The following is a 27,408-nucleotide window of genomic DNA, read 5'->3' on the forward strand; positions in this document are numbered from 1 at the left end:
AGTACTCTAGCTGTGGCCTAACTAGGGTTTTATACAGTTCAAGCATAATCTCTCTGCTCTTGTATTCTATGCCTCAGCTAATAAAGGCAAGTATTCCCGACGCTTCTTAACCATCTTATCTACCTGGCCTGTTACCTTAAGGGATCTGTGAACATGCACTCCTTTGTTCCTTTGCACTTCTGTGTCCTACCATTTAATGTGTATTCCCTTGCCTTGTTAGCCCTCCCCAAATGCATTACCTCACACTTCTCCTGATTGAATTCCATTTGCCACTGTTAACATAGAAACATAGAAAATAGGTGCAGGGGTAGGCCATTCAGCCCTTCGAGCCTGCACCACCATTCAGTAAGATCATGGCTGGTCATCACCTCAGTACCCCTTCCCTCTTTCTCTCCATACCCCTTGATCCCTTTAGCCGTAAGGGCCATATCTAACTCCCTCTTGAATATATCCAACGAACTGGCATCAAAACTCTCTGCGGAAGAGAATTCTACAGGTTAACAACTCTGAGTGAAGAAGTTTCTCCTCATCTCAGTGCTAAATGGCTTGCCCCTTATCCTTAGACTGTCTCCCCTGGTTCTGGACTGCCCCAACATCGGGAACATTCTTCCTGCATCTAACCTGTCCCGTCCCGTCAGTATTGTATATGTTTCTATGAGATCCCCTCTCATTCTTCTAAACTCCAGCGAATACAGGCCCGGTCAATCCAGTCTCCAGTCCTGCCATCCCGGGAATCAGTCTGGTGAACCTTTGCTGCACTCCCTCAATAGCAAGAACATCCTTCCTCAGATTAGGAGACCAAAATTGAACACAATATTCCAGGTGAGGCCTCACCAAGGCCCTGTACAACTGCAGTAAGACCTCCCTGTTCCTATACTCAAATCCCCTAGCTATGAAGGCCAACATGCCATTTGCCGCCTTCACCGCCTGCTGTACCTGCATGCCAACTTTCAACTGATGTACCATGACACCCAGGTCTCGTTGCACCTCTCCTTTTCCTAATCTGCCGCCATTCAGATAATATTCTGCCTTCGTGTTTTTGCCACCAAAGTGGATAACCTCACATTTATCCACATTATACTGCATCTGCCTAACTGTCCAAGTCACCCTGCAGCCTCTTAGCGTCCTCCTCACAGTTCACACCGCTATCCAGCTTGGTGTCATGTGCAAACTTGGAGATATTACACTCAATTCCTTCATCTAAATCATTGATGTATATTGTAAATAGCTGGGGTCCCAGCACTGAGCCCTGCGGCACCCCACTAGTCACTGCCTGCCATTCTGAAAAGGACACATTTATCCCAACTCTCTGCTTCCTGTCTGCCGATCAGTTCTCTATCCACGTCAATACATTACCCCCAATACCACTTGCTTTAATTTTGCACACCAATCTCTTTTGTGGGACCTTGTCAAAAGCCTTTTGAAAGTCCAAATACACCACATCCACTGGTTCTCCCCTGTGCAGTCTACTAGTTACATCCTCAAAAAATTCTAGAAGATTTGTCCAGCATGATTTCCCTTTCACAAATCCATGCTGACTTAGATCGATCCTGTCACTGCTTTCCAAATGTGCTGTTATTTCATCTTTAATAATTGATTCCAACATTTTCCCCACCACTGATGTCAGGCTAACCAGTCTATAATTCCCCGTTTTCTCTCTTCCTCCTTAAAAAGTGGTGTTACATTAGCTACCCTCCAGTCCATAGACACTGATGCAGAGTTGATAGACTGTTGGAAAATGATCACCAATGCATCCACTATTTCTATGGCCACTTCCCTAAGTACTTTGGGATGCAGACTATCAGGCCCTCGGGATTTATCGGCCTTCAATCCCATCAATTTCCCTAATACAATTTCCTGACTAATAAGGATTTCCTTCAGTTCTGCCTACCTAACCAGTTCATTGATATCTTCCTGCAGTTTGCAGCTTTCTTTTCATTATCAACCACACAGCCAATTTCAGTATCCGCTGCAAACTTCTTAAGACCCCCTACATTCAAGTCTAAATTATTGCTATATACCACAAAAAGCATGGGATCTAGTACTGAGCCCTGCAGAACCCCACTGGAAACCGCCTTCTAGTCACAAAAGCACCCATCAACCATTACCCTTCACATCCTGCCTCTGAGCCAATTTTGGATCCAACTTGTCACTTAGTCCAGGATCCCATGGACTTTTACCTTTGTGACCATGTCTGCCATTTGGGACCTGATCAAAAGCATTGCTAAAATCCATAAACACTACATCAAACGCACTACCCGCATCAACCCTCTTTGTTACCTCCTCAAAACATTCCATTAAGTTAGTCAGACACGACCTTCTCTTAACAAATCCATGCCGACTGTCCTTGATTAATCCATGTCTTTGTAAATGAAGATTTATCCTGACCATCAGAATTTTTTCCAATAATTTTCGCACCACCAAAGTTAGGCTGACTGGCCTGTAGTTACTCGGTCTATCCCTTTCACACTTTTTAAACAAAGGTACAATGTTAGCCTCCGGCACCACAGCTGTAGCCAGAGAAGATTGAAAAATTATGGTCAGAGCATCTGCTATTTCCTCTTGCTTCTCTTAACAGCCTGTGATACATTTCATCTGGGCCTGGGGATTTATCCACTTTCAAAGGTCCTAAGCCCCTTAATAATTCTGCTCTTACTATGTTTATTTCAGCTAATATTTTACAATCCTCTCTGATTGCAATGTCTGCATTGCCCCTCTCTTTTGTGAAAACAGACACAAAATATTAAGAGCCATACCCACGTCCTCTGTCTTCACACAAAGATTACCTTTATGGGGCCCAAGTTTCCACATGATTTGTGCCTGATTTTTAGGAGCAACTGGTGGAGAACGGACTATCTTAGAAATCGCAATTCTCCACATTTTTTTTTCTGCAGTTCTAGTGAGATAGAACAGTTCTACTTTGGAACAGAATTTTTTCTTCAAAAGGGGGTGTGTCCGGCCACTGAAGCCTGATTTCAAAGTTTCCACAGTGAAAACGTACTCCAAACTAAAGTAGAATGGAGCCAGTGAAGATTTTTGTAGAACTGAAAAAACCTGTTCTACACATTAAAAAAATCAGGCGCAGGTTACAAATTAGGCGTCCAGAACGAGGGGGGGGGAAGGGAACTCATTAAATTCTACAATAAATCCTTATTTATACTTCTACAAATATTATACAAATAAATCCAACCTGAATAAACATTTATAAGCCAAGAAAAGATTAAATAAACCATCTTCCTACCTGTGTGAAAGTGCTTCAGGCACGGAGAATTCTGCAGCCGTTCGTGCTGAGCGGGAGGGGGAGAGAGAGAGAGAGAGAGAGAGAGGGAGAGAGCGTGTGGAGGGGGGAGGTCAGGTCGGATCGGATCCAGTCCGGGAGTGGGGGGCGGGGCAGGAGCGCGGGTCGGGTCAGTTGGGGGGGGGGGGGGGGCGCGGGGCGGGAGCGCGGGTCGGCTCTGGTCGGTGGGGGGGGAGCAGGTGTCGGGTCTGGTCGGCGGGGAGCGGGTGTCGGGTCTGGTGGGGGGTGGGGGGGGAGGGGGGAGCAGGAGCTGGCCGTGGGAGGAGCCTTATTCACGCAGCCCCAGTGAGGCCATTCGGCCAGGGCTAGGGGCTGCGTGCTTCGGGCCCCTCCCACACAGTTTGGCGCCTGGAGCTACTACACTTGCGTGCCCACTGTAGCGCATGTGCAGAGGCCCCGGCACTGTTTCCAGCGCAGGGACCTGGCTCCGCCCCCCCCACAGCTTGTGCTGGCTGCGCCGAGGGCCAGAGGACCTGCAAGTTGGTGGAGAATACCGAGGATTTTTTTAGGCGCGAAAAACGGGCGCCCAGCTCGGAGGGGCGCCCGTTTTTTTTCTTGTGGAAACTTGGGCCCATGGTCTCGAATGGGCCCATGGTCTCGAATAGGCCCTACTCTTTCTTTAGTTATCCTCTTATTCTTAATGGATTTGTAAAACATCCATGGGTTTTCCTTAATTTTACTTGCCAAAATGCTTTCTTGCTCTCTCTTTGCTTTCCTAATTTCCTTTTTAATTGCACCCCTGTGCTTTCTACACTCCTCTCAAGCTTCTGCAGGATTGAGCACTCCATTTTTTTCTGTATCCTACACTGTATGGGCCCAAATTTGCCCAGGAGTTGCTCCATTTTTTTTTTGGAGCAATTTGATTTTTCTGGAGTATCTTTAAAATCCCTATTCTGCACATTTAATTTGCGCCAGTGTAAGTGAGTTAGTTAGAATTTTTTTTAGTTTCGTTTTTTTTTCAAAAGGTGGCGTTACCAGCCACCTATGCCTGTTTTGACCATTTAAGCCAGTTTGGACAGCTAATAGTTGCTCCAATTTAACTTAAGCCAGCGTATGTAGCCACTTGTGGCTGCACAGAAAAGCCTTGCGGAGAGTTAAGAAATCAGCGCAGGTAGCCAGAGATTGGGGGGGGGAGCGGGGAAGGGAAGCTTAGAGGACCTTGCAAAGCACTAAACACCTTCACAACAACATTCAAGAAGCATAAAAACCATCAATAATAAATAAAAAAAAAATAAAAATAAAAAATAAAACTTAAGTCTTACCTGGCTGGGGAAGTCAGCGGGCTGGCTGGTGCGGGAGGCCACTCGGCTGGGGATAGGGGCGGGAGAACGCACCGACTCGACAACGCACCGGCAAGCCCTTCGGTCAGGGCTAGGGGCAGGAGAACGCACCGACTCTCCAAGATACTTCACTTCACTTCTCCGAGGGATTTCACTTCACTTCTCCGAGGGACTTCACTTGACTTCTCCGAGGACGGGACTTCTCCGAGGGACCTCTGGCTGGAGGCAGGAGCTACTGCGCATGTGTGAAACCTTCAGTGCATATGCGTTGAGCTGCCGACACTGTTTTACGCGCAGGGCTCTAGTTCCGCCCCCTAATGGCCTCTCCCATGCCGCACCAAGCCATGGGCGAGGCCACAGAGTGGGGAGAATATGGAGCTATATTTTCGGCGCCGTTTTGGGAGCAGAAAGTTAACGCACCTCAGGTAAGTGCGCCGAAAAAATTGGAGGGCCAAATTTGGGACCTATGATCCCTTGACATCCAGGGGGCTCTAGATTTGTTAGTCCCATCCTTTTTCTTTAAGGGAACATACTTGCTCTGAACCCTCAGGATCTCCTCCTTAAATGCCTCCCACTGCTCTGACACTGATTTACCTTCAAGGAGCTGTTTCCAGTCCACTTTGACTAAATCTCATCTCAGCTTATCACCGTTATTATTATAAATAGTTATTTAAAATATTAAAATTGCTTTAAAAATCTGTTGGAACATGTTTTTTGCATGCAGTAAGATTTCCAGTAGGTGTCGACATATTAACACTTTTACTTCCCTCTGCCTTGGATAGAGTGGTTGCTTGAGCTGTTAAATACTTGCTTTTGTTTGCACATCAAATTTTCTGAAAATAATACTTCAGGATCATTGAATTCTTATTGGTAACTAATTTGTATCATGCATCTGTACAGTATGTATGTACAAAGTGCATCTTACAGTTAGCACATTTTCTTTTCTGTCAGCATTGTGCAAAGTATAAATTTAAGAATAAGAACCCCTCTCATTTTAATAATTCAGGCACACTTTGTGATATCTGCACTGAGCAATTCAAAATAACTACTTCTGCATTCAGGTAGGCAGAGAAAACTGCAACTCTGCCTTCCTCTTAATGTGCACAGAGTCTCTCAAAAGTTATCCATGTACGAAGGCTCGCAGAGCAAGTGGGTCACTACAGCATCTGTCAGTTCAAGTGGCCCAGAGATAGGGTAGACAGAGATGTTTTAGACTAGATTAAGAATGGACTAATTATTTAAAGATCACATAAATATATTTTCACCTGGTAGAATAAAAGGACAGGCAATTACATGATTCATCGATGTTGGAGAATGGAACATTTTCCACCTTTTGTATCCAATGTTGTTGGGTTGGCTAGATGTAAAATAAATTCCTTTACACTTTTGCTGTGGGCTAGATGTTAAATAAATCTCCTTTGCACGACTGCAACAATGCACCCTAATACCAAATTTAAGAATATCAGCCTTGCTGCATCAACGATATATTCTTTTTCCACACTAGTTTCCTTAATGAACATTTTGAGTGGGTTTGCAAGTATGTGGGTAATTTTATGTTATTGGTTCCTGATGTCCTGGAGTTACACTTGGGACCTTCAAAGCTATCACAGAAAGGAAATTATATTCCATCACTTGCTTGGATTTGAGCCAAGGTCCCAATGGTGAAAGGGCAGTACTGAATCACCCAATCCTGCCCCCACTCCCCCGATAAAGCACTAAACTTAAATTAATTTATTTACTTAAAAAAATTAATTCACTGTGTGTAATGCTAAGTATAACTTTGGTATTGGTTTTGGCAGTTTTTAGTTTTTTCCAACAATAACTTTTAGAAAAAGGCTTCTAGATTATAACAAGATTACAGCCAGAGCCTGGATATTCATGTAATTTTACATACGAGTAAAGGATGGGGCACATAGCTGCAGGCAAAATAAATTATGCACATAATAAGTTGCCCTTAAAGTTTGCAACTGGCATTCTAGTATCTGAAGAAGAGTGAGGTTTGAGAGGTGATTAAAACATTTTGATTTTTTAAAATGTATATTGCTTTATTAAATGTGGCGCAGCAGTTATTGTGAGCTCATAAGAGACAGCTCTGTGAAAATGTCTGTATAGATCGGATGAATCAAGGCCTGTTGATTGCATTAACAAAGCCAGGCCAAGGCACGGTCAATAAAAATGAAGAATGCTCAAGCTGCTAAAGAGCACGACAAATATGCTAAAGATACAAGAAAAGAAAGTAAGAAAAGTAGAAAGCACAAGTTGCATACAGTAGGGCAAGTAAGAAATAAGAGGAAAAGCAGGAAGAAACGGTAATTAAACAACTTGGACGGGGTGAACTGCCAGAGGTCGTGGTCCATAATGACATAGGTAGAAAGAGGGATGAAGTCCTGCAGGAAGATTAACATAAGAACATAAGAAATAGGAGCAGGAGTAGGCCATACGGCCCCTCGAGCCTGCTCTGCCATTCAATAAGATCATGGCTGATCTGATCATGGACTCAGCTCCACCTCCCTGCCTGCTCCCCATAACCCCTTATCCCCTTATCGGTTAAGAAACTGTCCATTTCTGTCTTAAATTTATTCAGTATCCCAGCTTCCACAGCTCTCTGAGGCAGCGAATTTCACAGATTTACAACCCTCTGAGAGGAGAAATTTCTCCTCATCTCCGTTTTAAATGGGCAGCCCTGTATTCTAAGATCATGCCCTCTAGTTCTAGTCTCCCCCATTAGTGGAAACATCCTCTCTGCATCCACCTTGTCAAGCCCCCTAAAACGTTTCGATAAGATCACCTCTCATTCTTCTGAATTCCAATGAGTAGAGGCCCAACCTACTCAACCTTTCCTCATAAATCAACCCCCTCATCCCCGGAATCAACCTAGTGAACCTTCTCTGAACTGCCTCCAAAGAAGTATATCCTTTTGTAAATATGGAAACCAAAACTGCACACAGTATTCCAGGTGTGGCCTCACCAATACCCTGTATAGCTCTAGCAAAAGGGAGCTAGGAGAGAGATTAAAAAGCAGGACATCAAAGATAATAATCTCCGGATTACTCCTGTGCTAGTGAGTACAGAAATAGGAGGATAGACCATATGAATGTGTGGCTGGAGAGATGGTACAGGAGGGAGGGCTTTAGATTCCTGAGGCACTGAGACTGTTTCCGGTGGAGGTGGGACCTGTACAAGCCGGACGGGTTGCACCTCAACATAACCAGGACCAATATCTTCGTGGGTGGGGGGAGTGGGGGGGTGGGTTGCTCGTGCTGTTGGGGAAGGTTTAAACTAGCTTGACAGGGGGATGGGAACCTGAGAATAGATTCAGAAGGGAGAGAAGCAAAGTTGAAATTGGAAAGCAGCAAAGTAGAAAGTGAATTTGGAAGACAGGAATTAAGGGCTAGAACATAGACAACAAGGGAGTTTGGCAGTGCTAAATGGTATATACTTCAATGCAAGGAGTATAGGGAATAAGACAGATGAGCTGAGAGCACAGATAGACTCTTGGGAGTATGATATAGCTATTAGTGAGATATGGCTGAAAGAAGGACAGATATGGCAGCTCAACATTCCTGGTTACAGGGTTTTCAGACGGGATAGACAAGGGCAATAAAAAAGGAGGAGGGGTCACAGTATTGATTAAAGAAACAATTACAGCTGTGAGGAGGGATGCTATGTTAGAAGGATCATCAAACAAGGTCATATGGGTTGTATTAAAGAACAAAAAAAGGGCGATCACACTGCTGGGAGTGCACTATATGCCCCTAAACAGTCAGAAGGAGATGGAAGAGCAAATATGTAGGCAAATTTCTGAATTGCAAAAACAATAGGGCAGTAATAAGGGATTTAAATGACCCTAATTGGGATAAAATTAGTGTGAAATGTTTTAAGGGTGCGGAATTCCTAAAATGCATTCAGGACAGCTTTTTTAGCCAGTATGTAACAAGCCCAACAAGGGAGGGGTGGTTCTGGACTTAGTTTTAGGGAATGAAGCTGGGCAGATGGAAGGGTATTTTGGTGGTAGCGATCATAATTCAGTTAGATTTAGGGTAGTTATGGAAAAGGACAAAGATAGACTAGGAATAAAAGTTCTCAATTGGGGAAAAGCCAATTTTGCTAAGTTGAGATGAGATTTAGCCAAAGGCAGTAATCCAGTGGACTGGAAACAGCTACTTGGAGCTAAATCAGTGTAAGAGCATTCAAGTAGGAGATCCTGAGAGTTCAGAGCAAGTATGTTCCCTTAAAGAAAAAGGGTGGGGCTAACAAATCTAGAGCCCCCTGGATGTTGAGGGAAATGCAGGGTCGGATAAAGAAATAAAGGGAGGCTTATGATGAGGGCTCAATTCTGCAGAAACCCAAGAGTAGTACAGAAAGTGCAGGGGTGCAATTAAAAAGGAAATGAGAAAAGCAAAGAGAGAACATGAAAACATTTTGGTAAGTAAAATCAAGGAAAAGGCAAAGATGTTTTATAAATTCATTAAGAGCAAGAGGATAACTAAAGAAAGAGAGGCGCTGATTAGAGACCATAAAGGCCATCTGTGTGTGAAGGCAGAAGGTATGGGTATGGTTCTTAATGAATACTTTGCATCTGTTTGCACAAAAGAGGGGGGCAATGCAGACATTACAATCAGGGAGGAGTGTGAAATATTAGATGAAATAAACATAGTGAGAGAGGAAGTATTAAGGGGCTTAGCAGCTTTGAAAGTGGATAAATCCCCAGGCATGGATGAAATGTATCCCAGGCTATTAAGAGAAGCAAAAGAGGAATTCGTATAGGCTCTGACCATCATTTTCCAATTCTTTCTGGCTACAGGTGTGGTGCCGGAGGACTAGAGGACAGCTTAACGTACTTTTGCTTAAAAAGGGAGAAAGGGATAGACTGAGTAATTACAGACAGTCAGCCTAACCTTGGTGGTGAGAAAACTATTGGAAAATATTCTGAGGGACAGGATAAATCTTCATTTAGAAAGACTTGGATTAATCAAGGATCATCAGTGTGGATTTGTTAAGGGAAGGTGGTGTCTGACTAACTTGTTGAATTTTTTGAGGCGGTAACAAGGAGGGTCGATGAGGGTAGTGTATTTGATGTAGTGTATATGGATTTTATACATGGACCATGTGGAGAAATACCACCAGTGATGTCTCTGCAAGATCCTGCATATCCTCTGGGAGGACAGATGCACAAACATTAGCGTCCTCGTCCAGGCCAACATCTCCAGCATTGAAGCACTGACCACACTCGATCAGCTCCGCTGGGCAGGCCACATAGTTCGCATGCCAGACATGAGACTCCCAAAGCAAGCGCTCTACTCTGAACTCGTCCACGGCAAACGAGCCAAAGATGGGCAGAGGAAATGTTACAAGGACACCTTCAAAACCTCCCTGATAAAGTGCGACATCCCCACTGACACCTGGGAGTCCCTGGCCAGAGACCGCCCTCAGTGGAGGAAGTGCATTTAGGAGAGCAATGAGCTCTAGTATCGTCACCGAGAGCATGCAGAGATCAAGCGCAGGCAGCGGAAGGGGCGTGCGACAAACTAGGCTCCCTGCCCACCCTTTCCCTCAACGACTATCTGTCCCACCTGTGACAGAGACTGTGGTTCTCGTATTGGACTGTACAGCCACCTAAGAACTCATGCTAAGAGTGGAAGCAAGTCTTCCTCGATTCCGAGGGACTGCCTATGATGATGATGATGGATTTTATCATGGCTTTTGATAAGGTCCCACTTGGCAGACTTGTCATAAAATTAAAATCCCATGGGATCCAAGACAAAGTATCGCGTTGGATCCAAAATTGGCTCAGAGGCAGGAAATTTCTTCACCCAGAGGGTGGTGGGTGTCTGGTACTCACTGCGTGAAAAGGTGGTTGAGGCAGAAATCCTCACCACATTAAAAAAGTACTTGGAAGTGCACTTGATGTGCCGTAACCTACAGGGCTACAGATCGAGAACTGGAAAGTGGGATTAGCCTTGACAACTCTTTGTTGGCCGGTGAGGACACAATGGGTCGAAATGACCAACTTCTGTGCTGTATATTTCTATGGTTATATGATTGTAACTTAATGCAGAGGAAGAGTTGTGGGAAATAACATTAGTTACATTATTAATCTAACATGGGAATGTATTTAATCTGTGATAAATGGTGAAGATAAATTCAGTTCTGCCTTATTTGGATCATATTTCTGAACAAATTCTGCCTCTGGCATATCATGTTCATGATGACAGTGTTCTGTCAAAAACTGAACAACCACATCATCATCATTTTGCAGTGCTGTACTTTGCTCGTTTGGCTAACTTAATTCTGTCAATTACATATTTGAAAGCAGTTACCCAACATATTATTCTCTTGTATGTTAAGCTGATTTTAATAGATACGAGCAGAAACTCTCTCTTCCCCCTCCCACCCTCTCTCTCTCTCTCCCTCTCTCTCTCTCTCTCACCCTCTCTCTCTCTCTCTCTCACCCTCTCTCTCTCTCCCCCTCCCACCCTCCCACCCTCTCTCTCTCGCCCCCTCTCACCCTCTCTCTCTCTCTCTCTCTCCCCCTCTCACCCTCTCTTTCTCTCCCCCTCTCACCCTCTCTCTCTCTCCCCCTCTCACTCCCTCTCTCTCGCCCCCTCCCACCCTCTCTCTTGCCCCCTCCCACCCTCTCTCTCGCTTGTTCTCGCTCTCTCTCTCGCCCCCTCCCACCCTCTCTCTCGCTTGTTCTCGCTCTCTCTCTCCTCCCCCCCCGCCCCCACTTTCTCCCCTCTCCAACCCCCCCCTTTCCCCTCGCTTCTCTTTCACCCCCCACTCCTTTCCCCTCGGTTCTCTTCCCCCCCCCCCCCCTTTCCCCTCGGTTTTCTTTTTCTCTTTCCCCCCCCCCCCCCCCCGTCCCACCCACCCATGTGCAGGATAAGGTTGTGAAGATGCCCTGATTTTTATTGATTACCTGCAGCATTGTGTCTTGTATTTGTTTCTTTTGGTAGGTGGGGGGGAAGTTTTTGTTACTTTGTAGCAGTAAAATGTCTATTTGATCGTTTGCAATTGGTGTCTTCTGTATCATTCCAATGTTCACCGGAGATGTGCCTTTATGGAGGCACATAACGTATCCAGTATTAGCTCCATCCCGCAGTTTTCTCCATTTAGGAGAACCGGTTCATTATGAGTTGGCGATGAACGACTCTTGGTCCGGCAGCATGTCCACACTGCCTTCCCCGTGGATGTTGTGGCTATCCAATGGGACCTCGCCAGGCTCCTTCTCTTCATCGTCCTCCTCCTCTTGAGATGGGTCTGCAATCCCCACTGGCAATGCCTGGCCCCTCATGATGTCCAAACTGTGCAACATGCAGCACACCACAATGAATTCGGAAACCTGTTGATTGGAGTATTGAAGGTCGTCTCCAGAGTGGTCCAGGCATCGGTCTAACTGTAGGAGATGGCATATCTCTGTCAGCACTTCCTTTTGGAAGAGCAACCTTCTCACACACTGCACGACAGAGAGCTCGAGGTATCAGCATTGGTGTTTGTAAATCCATGGAGGGTAAGACCTCCTCCACAGATGTCTTCGGTCTCTCCTCATCCATGGGCCAACATGGCCAAGAGCCGCCCTTCTATCTTTACACCGCCCCCCTATCTTTACACCGCCCCCATTAAATTCTCTCACTGAAGTTGCAAGGACACTATAATGGGAGATAAAACTGCCGCTTTCAAGTTGGAGCTGTGCACAACCGTTGCAGTCAATGTGACCTACGATGTAGGATCCTCCTCCCTCCATTTAAATATGCTGCAAATACCGCCTGCTGCACCCTGGGATTGCCTGTTTTTTCAGTCGTTTCCTGGGGCGGCCGTTGGGGCCTAATTTTGCACCCGGGGTGCAGGTGGAATGTCGCACAACGATTGAAGTCATGATCTCAGTGAAACTAGAGAACGGGGCAATAAGTTTTTGCGCCGCCATAAACCCTGAGCTAGAATTTGCCGACTGGGTAGTAAAAGCTGGACGCCCGCCGTAACGCCTAGAAACGCCCTTTACCTCCCCTCCGGGGCGCTGCCAGAGGCACAAGGGAGCCGGAAATCCAGCCCTATATACCAAGTGCATTTATAATGTACTTGCTCTCAAGGTGACTATGGATGAATGACTGTGAAGAACATATTTTAAGTTAAACATGAACATATTATAAATCAAACATGAACAAACATGTACTATACATAAAGCAACTTCTGTTCTTGAAAACCACAAAAGGCAAGTGTTGAAATGAATGTAGTTTTCAATCTTGCTCATTGTGCATTAAGTCATACATTTGCTTTGACGCATATCATTGGTAATTGATTGATTGAATTTTTTAAAGAACAAAGCTAAACTAATGTACTGGGAAAGACAGAGCTAAACCTGCTTTCCTGAACACGCGATAGTTGATACCTATCCATATTGCTTACTTTTTTTATGATTCATGCCAAATTCTAATTGGAACACCTGGTTGCCTTTTTTAATTATAAACTTGTCACAATTAAAATACTGTTTTCTTTTTTAGCGGTGTCACATTGTTTTCTGTGAGCAGACCCTTGTCAATCCTCTTTCTCGCCCCCCCCCCACCCCCCACACAAAGTTGGGAAATGTACTTCTGCAGCAAACACGCCTTGCAGATGGTCCTATGGCTCTGGCCCAGCAAGTAATCCAATTTTGATAAATTCTTTACTGGACTTTCGATGGGCTACTTCTATAACTTCACTCTGTTGGGTAAATGGAATATTACGTAAGAATATAAGAAGTAGGAATAGGCTCCTCATCCCTTAGACCCTGCTCTGCCATTCAATGTGATCATGGCTGACCTACTCCCTCAACTCCACCTTCTCACACTATTCCCATATCCCTTTGTTCCCTTAGCATCCAAAAATCCATCGATCTCTGTCTTGAATATACTCAACGACTGAGTATTCACAGACCTCTGGGGTAGAGAATTCCAAAGATTCACAACCCTTTGAGAGAAGAAATTTCTCCTCATCTCAGTCCAAAATGGCTGACCCCTTATTCTGAGACTGACCCCTGGTTCTCAACTCCCCAGCCAGTAGAAACATCCTCCCAGCATCTACTCTGTTAAGCTCTTAAGAATTTTATACATTTCAATGCGATCACCTTTCATTCTTCTAAACTCTAGGGAATATAGGCCTAGTTTACTCAATCTCTCCTTATAGGACAATCTCCCCCTATCCCAGGAATCAGTCTATTGGCTCTCGCTGATCTGGACCTTTTGTCGGCTAAAATTATGCAGTGTTTATTGAAAAATTAAAGATGCACAAAAGCATCAGGTTAGGTTAACACAAAGCACAATTATTGAATATTGTTGTAGAAGTCAGAGACTTAAAAGGTTTCGTTACCTTATTGAATTTTGCATTTATCAAGATGAATATGTTTTGTTGATTAAAATTCTCAATCAAGCACTGAGAAAAGCCTATAATTGCTGTTCTGATGAGTCTGATAACATTCTTCTGAGCTAATTTTATTCCATTAAAGTATCTGACATACCTGTGGCACTGAGAGAAAGAACTTGCATTTTATAGTGCCTGACATGGCTCAGCATCTCCCATGCTGCCAATACAGCCAATAAAGTACTTTTTGAAATGTAGTCACTGTTGTAATGTAGGAAACACGGCAGCTAATTTGCGCAAGGCAGCTCTCACAAGCAGCAATGTGATAATGACCAGATAATCTGTTTTTAGTGATGTTGATTGAGGGATAAATATTAGCCGGAGCTCCCCTGCTCTACTTCGATATAGAGTGCCATGGAATCTTTTAACGTCCACCTGAGAGCAGACGGGGCCTCGGTTTAATGTCTGATGTGCCTTTCAATTGTAAAAGCAACAAAGAGATACAAAGAAAGTAATAAGAAGTGCAAAAGAACTTGCAAGGGATATCAAAGATAATAGAAAAAGTTATAATAAATATATCAAGAGAAAAAGAGTGGTAAAGGGTAATGTGGGCCCGTTATAAACAGATGCAGGTGAGACTGATGGATAATAAGGAAATGACAGAATTGTGAAATGAGTATCCCGTATCTATTTTCACAGGGAAGGAAGAGCACAAAAATCCCAGCTGTACAAGGGAACCTAAAAATAAGTCATAGAGAGGAACTTCGTGGATTTAGTATAAATTTAAACAAAAGGTAATGGACAAAAGAAAGGGACTTAAGACAGTTAAATCTCCAGGACCTGATGATTTCCACTCCAGGGTATTAAAATAACTAGGTGAGGAAATTGCACATGCATTAGTCATCATTTCCCAAAGCTCTCTAGATTCATGAATTGTGCCTTTGAATTGGAAATTGCAAATATTACTCTAAGGAGGGAGAGAGAAAGCAGGTAACCACAAACCCGTCAGCTTAGCATCAGTTGTGGGGAGATTACTGGATTCTATTATCAGAGGCAGAGTGATTCAACACTTGGACAAATGTCAACTGATCAGAGAGAGTCAGCATGGATACGTAAAGGGTAAATTAAATCTGCCTAATCTAGTTGATTTATTTTGAGGAAGTTACTAGCATGGTGGATAGCAGAGCATCTTTGGATTAAAAAACAGAAAATACTGGAAATACTCAGCAGCATTTTATGTTTTTATTTCAGATTTCCAGCATCCACAGTAGTTTGCTTTTGTATGTGTGTTAGATGTTATCTATATGGACTTCCAGAAGACATTTTATAAAGTTCCGCACAAGAGATTATTAGCAAAAATGAAGTTATGCAGAATTGGGGATAACCTTGTGACTTGGGTTGGTAATTGTTTGCAAGGTAAGAATCAGAGAGTAGGGATAAAGGGTTTATTCTCTGATTGGCAGGATGTGACAAGTGGTGTTCCCCAGGGATCTGTGCTGGGGCTTCAGCTTTTCATTACATATATATATGTAAATTACTTGGATAAAGGAATAGTGAGTTGTATATCCAAGTTTGCAAGTGAGACTAAGTTAGGAGGCACAGTAAATTGTGTGAATGGGTGCAGGGAGTGCAGAGGGGACAAAGGCAGATTATGAGAGTGAGTAAAACTATGGCAGATGGAGTTCAATGTTGAAGTATGAGTGCATCCACTTTGGATCTGGGAAAGACAAGTCGGAATATTTTCTTAATGGCGAGACTAGCAGCGATGGATAAGCAATGGGATTTAGATGTCCATATACAGAAATCACTAAAAGCTAATGCATAGGTACAAGTAATCAAAAGGGCTAATACATTGTTGGCCCATGTCTCAAGGGGTTGGAATTCAAAAGTGGAGAAGTCATGCTTCAGTGTATATAGCCTTAATCAGACTTCAACTGAAGTACTTCATTCAGTTTCGTGCACCGAATCTCAGGAGACATATACAGGTGCAGCGTCCCAAATTCGGAACCCTCGGGACTGAGGCCATTCTGGATTTTGCATTTAGCTGGATTTTGGAACGTCTTTCTGACGTCATGAATCCGGAAACACCCGAGCCCAGGTTCGGGTATTTCCGGATTTTGGAACGTCGGGGGGGGGGGGGGGGGGGGGGTGGTGGTGGCATACTTTCAAAGGTGAATAGTTTAACTTTTTGTTACATTTGAGTTGTAAAATAAAGTTACAGTGCATATTTCCAGTTTTCAGCATTCTGTCAAAAAATAGAATTTCAAATGTTTTCAAATTTAGAGATGAAAACTTTAGTAGTAAGTCAAAAATAGCAAAGCTGTTGCACAGGAACTGGATTAAGACCAAACTTATTTCAAATTTGGACCCTTGTATCCTGTAGGCAGAAGAGACTTTCATCCCATCATGTTAGCCTAGATTTGTACTCCAGTCCCAGAAATGAAAGGCTAATTTCTGAATTACAACATACGCTGTTGGCATTCTCTTTTACAGGAAACGAGTTGTTTTGCATGCAGCTTCAGTCGATTTTTGGCAACTATAGATAGCACCAGCAGTCTTTATGCCATTCCTAGCATGGTAGCTAAGAGAATAATGCAGCAGTTTGAATTTTGTCAAGGAGATCTGGAAAAGGAAATGATAATTGTTCCACACCAATTGGAAATTTGGTCTTATTGTCAAGAAGGGCTACATAGACTGACAACAACTTGTATTTGTTTAGCGCCTTTAACATATTAAAACGCCACCAGGCACTTCACAGGAGCGTTATCAAGCAAAATTTGACACAGAGCCACATCAGGAAATATTAGGGCAGATGACCAAAAGCTTGGTAAAAGAGGCACCTGCAAGGCACAAGTCAGGAGTGTGATGGAATACTCTCCACTTGCCTGGATGAGTGCAGTTCCAACAACACTCAAGAAGCTCAACACCATCTAGGACAAAGCAACTCACTTGATTGGCACCCCATCCACCACCTTCAAAATTCGCTCCCTCTACCACTGTGTCTGCAGTGTGTACCATCTACAAGATGCAATGCAGGAACTCGCCAATGCTTCTTTGTCAGCAACTCGCAAACCCAAAACCTCTACCACCTAAAAGGACAATGGAACAGGCGCATGGGAACACCACCTCCTCCAAGTTCCCCTCCAAGTCACACACCATCTTGACTTGGAAATATATCACCATTCCTTCATTGCTAGGTTAAAATGCTGGAACTCCCCACAACATTGAGAGTAGCTTCATCACACAGACTGCAGCGATTCAAGAAGGCTGCTCACCACCACCAATTCCATTTAAAGAAAAGAACTTGCATTGATACAGCACGATCTCAGGACGTCCCAAAGCGCTTCATAACCCCAATGAAGTACTCTTGGAGTGTAGTCACTGTTGTAATGTGGGAAATGTGGCAACCAATTTGCGCACAGCAAGCTCCCACAAACAGCAATGTGATAATGACCGGATAATCAGTTTCAGTGATGTTGGGTAATTAGGGATGGGCAATAAATGGTGGCCTTGCCAGCGGTGCCCACATCCTGTAAATGATTTTTTTTTAAAAAGTAGGTTTTAAGGAGCATCTTGAATGAGGGAAAAAAGGTGAGAGTAACGTTCTCCCTAAGCTGTGCGCCGATTGGGATGCCATGCGCAGGTTGCTCACCATCTATAATGCTGGAAAAAATATGGCTCATTTAAAGGGGCCAGGCACCGAAAGAAAAAATTAGAGGGGACGTTGGTAGAGAGGTTTAGGGTGGGAATTAGAGAGCTTATGGCCTTGGTAGCTGAAGTGAATAAAATTGGGGATGCTCAAGAGGCTAGAATTGGAGGAGTGCAGATATCTCAAAGGGTTGTAGGGCTGGAGGAGATGAGAGAGGTGGGGGCGAGGCCATGGAGGGATCTGAAAGCAGAATAAGGTACACAAAGAAGCTCCCTGCAGCCTCTTGTTTTCACCTCGCAGCAATTATGTTTACAATCCTGTCACTGAAAGGTGGATCCAGTGAAAATTATTTTGTGTATTTTTTATTTAGGATGAATTCAGCTCGACTAATGCAACCATTTATTTTCAGTATATAAAGCTTCAAATTTATAATCTTTTACATATGCAGGTCCTGTAAGAAGTAGTTTTACTCTTTCCCCTTCATAGCTTTAATAGAAGGAATATTTACTTACATATAGCTTTTCAGTTAGCTTTTCAATTCAGCATTCTCCGAATGGTCCATCAAGATACCCATCATGACCTTCTTAGAAAGAAAGACTTGCATTTATATAGCGCTTTTCACAACCACCAGATGTCCTAAAGCAATTGACAGCCAATTAAGTACTTAAAAAAAAAAGTATAATCACTGTTGTAACGTAGGAACAGCAACCCAAGCTACTCCATTCTCTCACTGACATTTTCACCGAGCTCACTCGCTGGTGACTAAGCTCACCAATGGTCATCCCACCCAACACTGTTACCTTAGACGCTGCCCACAGATCAACAATCACTGCCCTTTGTATTTATGTCCAGAATGTCGGTTCACATGTGAACAAGGCCCATGCCATCCATCGCCCTATTGTGGTGATTGTATTGGCATTCTGGCTTTGACTGAAACTTGACTTACAGTTAGCAACACTTTGACCGTTATCAAAACCTCCCATCCTGGCTATACTTTCTACCACCTTCACTGCCCAAATCCCCATGGTGGCTGCATGGCTCTTACCACCAAGTCACATCTTGTTCTCTCTTGATAGTCCTCTGGCACCTTCTCCTTGGAGCAGCAGTTGCACCACTCTCGCCTCTTCTGAACTAATTGTCAAATGTTCCCCCACCTAGCTCTACCCAAAGTTTCTCTCCATGAAATCTTTCATCCATTCCACCTTCATCATCACCATAGGCAGTCCCTCGAACGAGGATGACTTGCTTCCACATTAGTTTGCAGATGTTTCACTGAAGGACCTGACATTCCAGTCCTGAACTCCAGGAGTGGAAGATGCCTGTGTGTGGATTTTTTTAACGTGTGGTGACCGTTGCACATCAGCCACCACACGGGCTTGACAGAGCTAGGCCTTTATCCAGTGGCAAGGGTTAACCAGGACGACTGGAGACCTGCACTGCTGCACGGACCTAGTATGCACACATCACAGTGTGGGCAGGCCCGTGCTGCCCCACGGCACTTGGCTCTTCTGGGCCCCGTACCCTCATTCGCCACACCTCTGCCACAAACATTCACACCACCTCCGCCACAAACATTCGCTGCACCTCCGGCACGATCTCTCAACACTAATCCGCCACAAAACACTCGCCGCACCTCCGCTCCAGCTCTTTTTGTAGCCCCGACCTGCGGAGGTGTTCTCACGCAGGTCGGGGGGGCCGGGCACATCACCCCCAAACCCTCAAATGTGGGCACAACTGCTGTCTACCTGCCAGTCACGGCCAGCCAATCAGAGTCCCCGCTGCTCCATCCCTGAGCTTTCAGCAACACACCTGTTTCTGGAATATAGGTGAGGCACATGTTAAAAGTGACATGGCTCAGACAGGCTAATCGCCAAATGTCAGAGGGGAAGAGCTATAAACAACAAAGTGACACGGTACGACGCTTCAACCTCAAAAAAGATATGTAATAGGAGGGATCTGTAGAGATATGCTGAACTGCAGAGAGACAGTGAACCCAGAACATTACATTCAGATGCACCAGGGCAGCAAGGCAAGAGCGGGCACAGGGTCAGGGCACCGTGGCTGCAGTATGCACCATCTACATGATGCACTGCAGGAAATCACCACGGCTTCTTCGACCACACCTCCCAAACCCGCCACCTAGAAGGACAAGGGCAGCAGGCGTATGGAAACACCACCATCTCCGAGTTCCCCCCCAATCCACACACCATCCTGACTGGGAAATATATCGGCAGTTCCTTCATCGTCTCTGGGCCTAAATCCATGAACTCCCTCCCTAACAGCACTGTGGGAGCACCTTCACCACACGGACTGCAGCGGTTCAAGAAGACGGCTCACCACCACTTTTACAAGGGCAATTAGGGATGGGCAATAAATGCTGGCCTTTGCAGTGACGCCCACGTCCCGTGAATTAATTTAAAATAGAACATTTTGGTCAGATGGCAGTAAGTATTTATTTGCGCAGGTGGAATATGCTGCCAGGAAGGGTGATTGAGACTAGGACGTTGGACCTATTTAAGAAACCGCTAGATTGGAAGCTGTAATGTATGCACCTGTGAGTATGCTCACAGGTTTGTAGAGCTGTTGATCTAACTCTTTATTTTGTCCCCCAAAAGAGTTGTAGAGCTGTTGACGTCGCAAAAAGCAGCGCTGGGCCCTGACTCAATTAGGTGCGTCGAGGAGGCTCAAGCACGTGGGGAGATCCCATCCGGACTGACCCCCGTCCGGATGGAATTCCTCATCGGCGCCAAACCCCGAAACCTCCCTCGGGAGCCGGCGCCTCACAACTTGAGCCGCCTCAGGGAAATCCCCTCTGTGCCTTTCAGTTCTGCGCGGAGGGCTTTCCTGTACGGGCTGCTCCTGCACACTCTCAACCTTGCCATCCTCGTCTGCCATCCAGACACGCCATGGCGCACCATCTTGCCGTCCGGAGGAGGCGGGGATTCCCGATGGAGTGCACTCTACACGGGAGTCCTCCCACTATTTATTGGGGACTTGGCCTGGAGGGTTGTGCACGGAGTAGTCCCGTGCAACAAATTTTTAAGTCGGTTCACGGGCTCCCAGGCCGCCTGCAATTTCTGTGGTCTGGAAGAGTCCGTGTTCCATGTTTTTATGGAATGTGCGAGGTTGCAGCCCCTATTCCATTATTTGAAGGGGCTGCTCCTCAAATTCTGGTTGCACTTCAGTCCCACACTCCTGATCTTTGGGCACCCTTTGCAGAGGGGAGCGGGCAGGTCGGAAGGCCTCCTCGTAGGACTGCTCCTGGGCATGGCCATGGGGGCCATCAGCCGGTCCAGGCACCGGGCGGTCGATGGGATCGTTCACCCCGACTGCCTGCCTCTCTTCTGCGGTTACATCCAAGCCAGGGTGTCCCTGGAGATGGAGCACGCAGTGTCCAGCGGTATGCTCGCGGCCTTCCATGAGAGGTGGGCGCCGGAGGGACTGAAGTGCATCATCACCCCGGGCAACCAAATTTTAATTTGATGTTTTTTGTCTAAAGTTTAATTTGTTTATTGTGTTGGTTTCAGTGCCCCCCCCCCCCCTTTTTTAGCCAGGGGGCACTTGTATAATTTGTGTTTTAGTGCCCTCAAAAATCCCCCCCCAAAAAAACAATAAAAAAACGAGGGCACTTGAAAAGTTTTTGGCGTGTCCCTCCGCCTTTAATCAGGGGGCACTTGATTACTGATCACAACTTAAAATAGTTATAGAGCTGTTGCCCATCCTCGTCTGCTGTCCGGACACGCCATGGCACACCATCTTGCCGTCCAGAGGAGGTGGGGGGCCCCAATGGAGTGCACTCTACGCGGAAGTCCTCCCTCTATTGATTGGGGACTTGGCCTGGAGGGTGTTTCATGGAGCAGTCCCGTGCAGTAAGTTTCTAAGTTGGTTCACGGGCTCCCAGGCCGCCTGCACTTTCTGCGGTCTGGAAGAGTCCGTGTTCCATGTTTTTATTAAATGTACGAGGTTGCAGCCCCTGTTCCATTATTTGAAGGGGCTGCTCCTCAAATTCTGGTTGCACTTCAGTCCCATACTCCTGATCTTTGGGCACCCTGTGCGGAGGGGAGCGGGCAGGTCGGAAGGCCTCCTCATAGGACTGCTCCTGGGCATGGCCAAGGGGGCTATCAGCCGGTCCAGGCAGCGGGTGGTTGAGGGGGTCGAGACTGCCTGCCTCTCTTCCGCGGCTACATCTGAGCCAGGATATCCCTGGAGGTGGACCACGCGGTGTCCACCGATACACTCGCGGCCTTCTGTGAGAGGTGGGCGCTGGAGGGACTGGAGTGCATCATCACCCCCGGCAACCAAATTTTAATTTGCTGTTTTTTGTCTAAAGTTTAATTTGTTTAAGTTTGTCGGTTTGAGTGCCCCCCCCCCCCCCCACTTTTAGCCAGGGGGCACTTGTATAATTTGTGTATTGGTGCCCTCAAAAAAAACCAAGGGGGCACTTGAAAAGTTTTTTTGAGTGTGACCCTCCCCTCCCCCCCTTTATTCAGGGGCACCTGATTAATGTTTACAACAAAAAAAATAGTTGTGGAGCTGTTGAGTTGGGAGTGGCTTAGCCAGTCACGTGACGTTCACAAGACTCAATAAAACCCCAGCCAGTTGGGTTTGGGGGAATCCACGATGAGGCAGGTGGTTGTGAGTCTGGTGAATGTTCTGGTAATGTGTAGTGTGATTGTTAAACCTTTTGCTGATAAACCAACTGGTTCTTAACAGCAATGTGTTGCTATGAATTCTTAAGCAAAGGACCCATGAAGGAAATACATTACAGAAGCCAAGAGAGTTGGGATTCTGGATGAAGTGAGATGAAGGGCCTTCTTGTACTGAACCCCCAATATACCGAGGCCCCTGAAAACAGCTCTCGGCTACATATCATTTTCTCAGACAAATAACCCCAAACCTATGGCGGGAGTCCAATCAGCTATATTTAGAATGGGCTAAGTGCACTGAGTGCACAGCCTTAGGATTCTTACACCTTGTTATGTATCTGACTGTCAAAGTTAATGCACCATGATTAGCAAAGTGCCGAGGGGAGATGGTAAACAGCTAATCCAGCTGATCCCTCCAAGTAAGTCTCGGGTAAAGAACGCAGCACTTAATTGGGTTGGAATGAAAAGAAATCTCTACAAACTCTGGTTCTATTCCAGTCCCCCCCACCCCCGGCCATTGTCCTGAAGATAAGCTCTGGAACTCCCTGCCTAAACCTCTCCGCCTATGTACCTCTTTTTCCTCCTTCAAGACGCTTCTTAAAACCTCTCTCTTCCCCGCACTAATTTCTACTTATGCGGCTCGGTGTCAAATTTGTATCTCATAATACACCTGTGAAGCGCCTTGAGACGTTTCACTACGTTAAAGGCGCTATATAAATGCAAGTTGTTGTTGTTGTCATCTTATAACATGGGCCTAGGAATTTGTCTCAGCCCGTGGAACTGAATCTCAGGCGCTGGGTATAACGGGCGGCAGATCCCATCCCATCCCATCCGATCCTGCCTGTTTTGCGTCATTGCCCGAGATGAATTTCTAGGCCATGGTTCCATGAAGGGCCAATTGCACGATCACTAGCTGATACCTGGTGACCTCAGGCAAATGGCCACCCTTCATGTCTTTGTGTATGTCGACAAGCTATTTGACCAGAGCTTGTGCCTCCATGTGACACCCACTGTCCCGCAGGGGTCCTCGGCAGTAATCAGGATCAGAAACCGCTGATGATTTGTCATCTCCCGAGCTCAGTTTTACTGAGAACAACTGTTGTGGTCCAGTAACGAAGGTTCACCAGACTGATTCATCGGATGGGGGGATTGTCCTATGAGGAGAGATTGAGCAGACTAGGTCTTTATTCTCTCGAGTTTAGAAGAATGAGAGGTGATCTCATTGAAACATACAAAATTCTTACAAGGCTTGACTGGGTAGATGTAGGGTGTTTGTTTCCCCTGGCTGGGGAGTTGAGAACCGGGGGTCGCAGTCTTAGGATAAGGGGTTGGCCATTTAGGACTGAGATGAAGAGAAACTTCTTTACTCAGCGGGTGGTGAATCTTTGGAATTCTCTACCCCAGAGGGTTGTGGAGGCTCAGTCGTTGAGTATATTCAAGACAGACATCGATAGATTTTTGAATATTGGGAATCAAGGGATATGGGGATAGTGCAGGAAAGTGGAGTTGAGGTAGAATATCAGCCATAGTTTTATTGAATGGTGGAGCAGGCTCGAGGGGCCGAATGGCCTTTTCTTGCTCCTAATTCTTATATCTGAGGGGTGACCTGATGGAGGTCTTTAAAATAATGGAAGGGTAGACGTAGAGAAGATGTTTCCACTTGTGGGGGAGACCATGTCTAGGGGTCATAAATGTAAGATGGTCACTAATAAATCCCATAGGGAATTCAGGAGAAACCTCTTTACCCAGAGAGTGGTGAGAACGTGGAACTCGCAACCACAGAGAGTGGTTGAGGCGAATAGCATCGATGCATTTAAGGGGAGGCTGGATAAGTACATGAGGGAGAAGGGAATATCAGGGTTAGATGATGAAGGGTGGGAGGAGGCTCGAGTGGAGCATAAACGGCGGCACGGACCAGTTGGGCCGACTGCCTGTCTGTGCTATAGACTCGATGTGACTGCATCCCAGCTCAGATCAGATAAGCGAACATAGAACAGGATTGAAACTGGAACGTGCCTGGTCCGTGCAGCCCAGCTCACACCGTCGGCACATTTACTTAGTGGCCCATCAAATGAACTTTCAACCACGGCACTGATTGACTCCTCGCCTTTGGTGATTTTAATCTCTCTCTCAGTTCCCCTTGCTCTCCTCTGAACTGACCACCCTCCTATCGTCCCTAAATCTCTCCCTCTATATAAACACTTTCTCATATTCATGATCACCCCCTTGACCTCACTATCTTCGGTGACCTCTGTACCCCCAGGATCTCGATCACTGACCACGACATCTCCGACTACTTTTTTGTATGCTTTACCATCCACTACCCCTTTCCAATCCTATTCCTTTTGGATCCACACCTGAAAAAAAAACCTCTTCCATTCTCGTAACTGCTGGAGTCTCCGACATTTGATGGCAGTGTCTCAGCAAAACTTTCACTGTTGTCAATGCTGGGCAATCCTCTGGTACAACTATCTATGCTCCCTCAATTCCAAGAGGTGCAGACTTGAGTGTACGTGGCACACAACTGGCTTAGCCATCCACCACCAATTCTAACTAGACCTATTCAAGCTTTACTGAGTCTCATTATCCTTAGCAAAACTAGTCATTTTCTAGGATCATCCTGGATGGTAAAGATAACCCCCGACTTATTTTCTCCATTGCTAACTACCTCCTAAAACCGCTCCCTTTTGTCCCCTCTGCACTTATCTCGAACATGTACAAGGAATTGATGGATTTCTTGCTCATCAAGATATGGACCTTCTGTTCAGCTAGACTCTGGTACTAACCCCCCCCATTCCTCATGCCCTTCAAATCAAACATTTCCCGACCCACCACCACCAAAGCTAATTTTTTTTCTTTCTTTCGTTGGACCGATTGAAGCCATCATCCCCCCCACAACAAACTCCTTGCCATCGACTCAATACCCCTCCTTGGCCACTATCTTGGACTGAACGACTGTTGGCAGACTCGGCAAACTGTTCAACCCCAAGCTGAGTTCCCAACCCCCTATTCGCGCCATCATAAAGACCGTCAACTTCAACCTTCATAATGTCACCCACCTCTGCCTTTACTTCAGCTTACTTGCAACTGAGACCTTGGCACCTTCAGACTTGGCTAATCCAGTGCTATTATGCCCATCCCACCCATCCTCCATTTATCCATAACGCTGCGGCACATATCCTATCAGTCATCCATCACCCCTGTCCTGCAGACCTACATTGGTTCCTGGTCCTCCAGCACCTCTAAATTAGAAATCTATTTTTTGTTTGCATCCGTCTTTGATCTCCTCTCCCTATATCTACCCTATCAAGTTCTACGACTCTTCTGCCCCCCCCAGCCCACGAACTTTTCATTCTTCTGGCTCCTGTTTCTTGTACGTACCCCTACTTTTTGTCCTACCTTTGGTCATTTCTTCATCCGCTTAGGCTGCATGTTCTGGAATTCCCTCCCTGAACTCCCCATCTCTCCACCTCTCCTCCTTCTAAGACCACCTTTGACCAAGTTTTTGATTACCCTTCCCAATCTCTGACTTTGGAGATCTGCATCCATTTTTCCCCTTATGGTTGCATGAAGCCTCTTATGGAATTTTTCTACAAAAAATATGGTATTATAAATGCAAGTTACTATTACCATTTTTCCTTTTTTTTGCTGTTGATGCTGTATGATTTGTATTTGATTTAAGTATATATGATGCATTTCATCTATTTCTAGCTGCAAAAGATATGTAAACATTTATCTGAAGTATAGAATATTTATTTTCAAAAGCAGCTATTTAATGGCAATTGTAGAATTGAGTGAAGTTTGGTTATTAAAAAAAACTATTCACATTGCACAAGAAACTAGTAGAAACAGGCAGTTGGTTTAGCAAACTGCAAAGTTATTCAAATTAACTTTTATGGATACAGCAAAAAGTTTCTACCACTTAAAGGAATAATGTGTAAATGCACAATTCAAAGCATTCTTGTGGTTTGGCATAATTTTTCAACCTTACAGGGAAGGATTATTAGTTTCAGGTTTAACTGCTGTTCACTGTCAGTGGTGATTTGATGTGTTCTACCAGTTTATGGATGTTTGACAAACTGCTACTCGAGGATATTTTTGCATGATTATTTACTTCTAGTAAAGATAAGTTTGCAAGCGGTGACTTGGGTGGCAGGGCGGGGGGGAGGAAGCATATATTCATTGCCACAAAATAAATTATGTAAGGGCCTCAGTACTCCACCATTCCACAGCTGCATGATTTTGTATTCATTGTGGAATTTCTCCCCTGCCTTTTTGTTTCATTGTTTCCCTTTCCTAAACAATTTTCCCATTGTAGTTGTATTGAAACCAGTTTTCTAATCTCCATTGATATGCAACTTATTAACTCCCAGTAATTTCACACATGTAGCATAAATGTGAAATGCATAGGGATTATGTCTGCTGTTATAATGCCATGTCAGTGCAGCAAGTGTCAAACCCAAAGTAACCTTGCTCAATTCAGCAAAGGTTGGTTGCTGGGAAGACCCGGTTTAAGAACAACAAAATGACATCCACATGGAGCAGGATCTAGCAGCATCAATGCAAAGTTTCTGAATTAAAACAGTGCCAATTTAAAAGTAGTTTATTATTGGGTCTGTGTGAAATGCAGGGGGATTCATGAACTGCAAATCAATGAGGATGACACTACTCCAATTCAGAACTCCATTACAGATTTCCGTACTAACCATTAACCTGCATAACTTTAGGACATTGATCAAGGTGCATTTGGTACAGTTTGTGAACGAGACAAAATAGAGAGTTGGAAGGTGGGGAAGGGAGAATAAATTATCCTTGAACATTTTTAGTTATTGCTCAGTCCCCTTCCAGCTGCTAATTTGCAGATGGGCCCCGTTTCAGTACCACTATTGGGTCATTTTACGGTAAGAATATTAGACAAAATTCATCTGTAGCAAGTCAAAGCTTCACAAATTATATCCCAATGGGTTGCCATAATAGAGTTTAAAAGACAACAAACTTGCATTTTTCTTGGATCAGACTAATCCAGCATTACTATCAACGTCATGTATTTTTTTGGCGATGTCCGCTTTATGATAACATAATTACAATATTTATAATGGATTTAAAACTGCTGGATGGCAACCAGTTCTAATGAATATTTGATTTCGACATATAGGGCCCAAGTTTCCACACGATAAAAAACGGGCGCCCCTCCGAGCTGGG

General features: G+C 45.1%; 1 protein-coding gene across 1 annotated transcript in view; it reads left to right on the top strand.

Annotated features, from left to right (window-relative positions):
• Positions 1 to 27,408, top strand: part of tm2d1 (TM2 domain containing 1) — a 122,316-nt gene that overhangs the window by 23,573 nt on the left and 71,335 nt on the right. Inside the window, exons 5-6 of the mRNA XM_070888231.1 lie at positions 5,585 to 5,639; positions 6,729 to 6,855. Coding sequence (XP_070744332.1) covers positions 5,585 to 5,639; positions 6,729 to 6,855 — 182 coding nt within the window. The remainder of the gene's footprint in view (positions 1 to 5,584; positions 5,640 to 6,728; positions 6,856 to 27,408) is intronic.

This window comes from Pristiophorus japonicus, chromosome 8, assembly GCF_044704955.1.
Source record: "Pristiophorus japonicus isolate sPriJap1 chromosome 8, sPriJap1.hap1, whole genome shotgun sequence".
Taxonomy (NCBI): Eukaryota; Metazoa; Chordata; class Chondrichthyes; family Pristiophoridae; genus Pristiophorus; species Pristiophorus japonicus.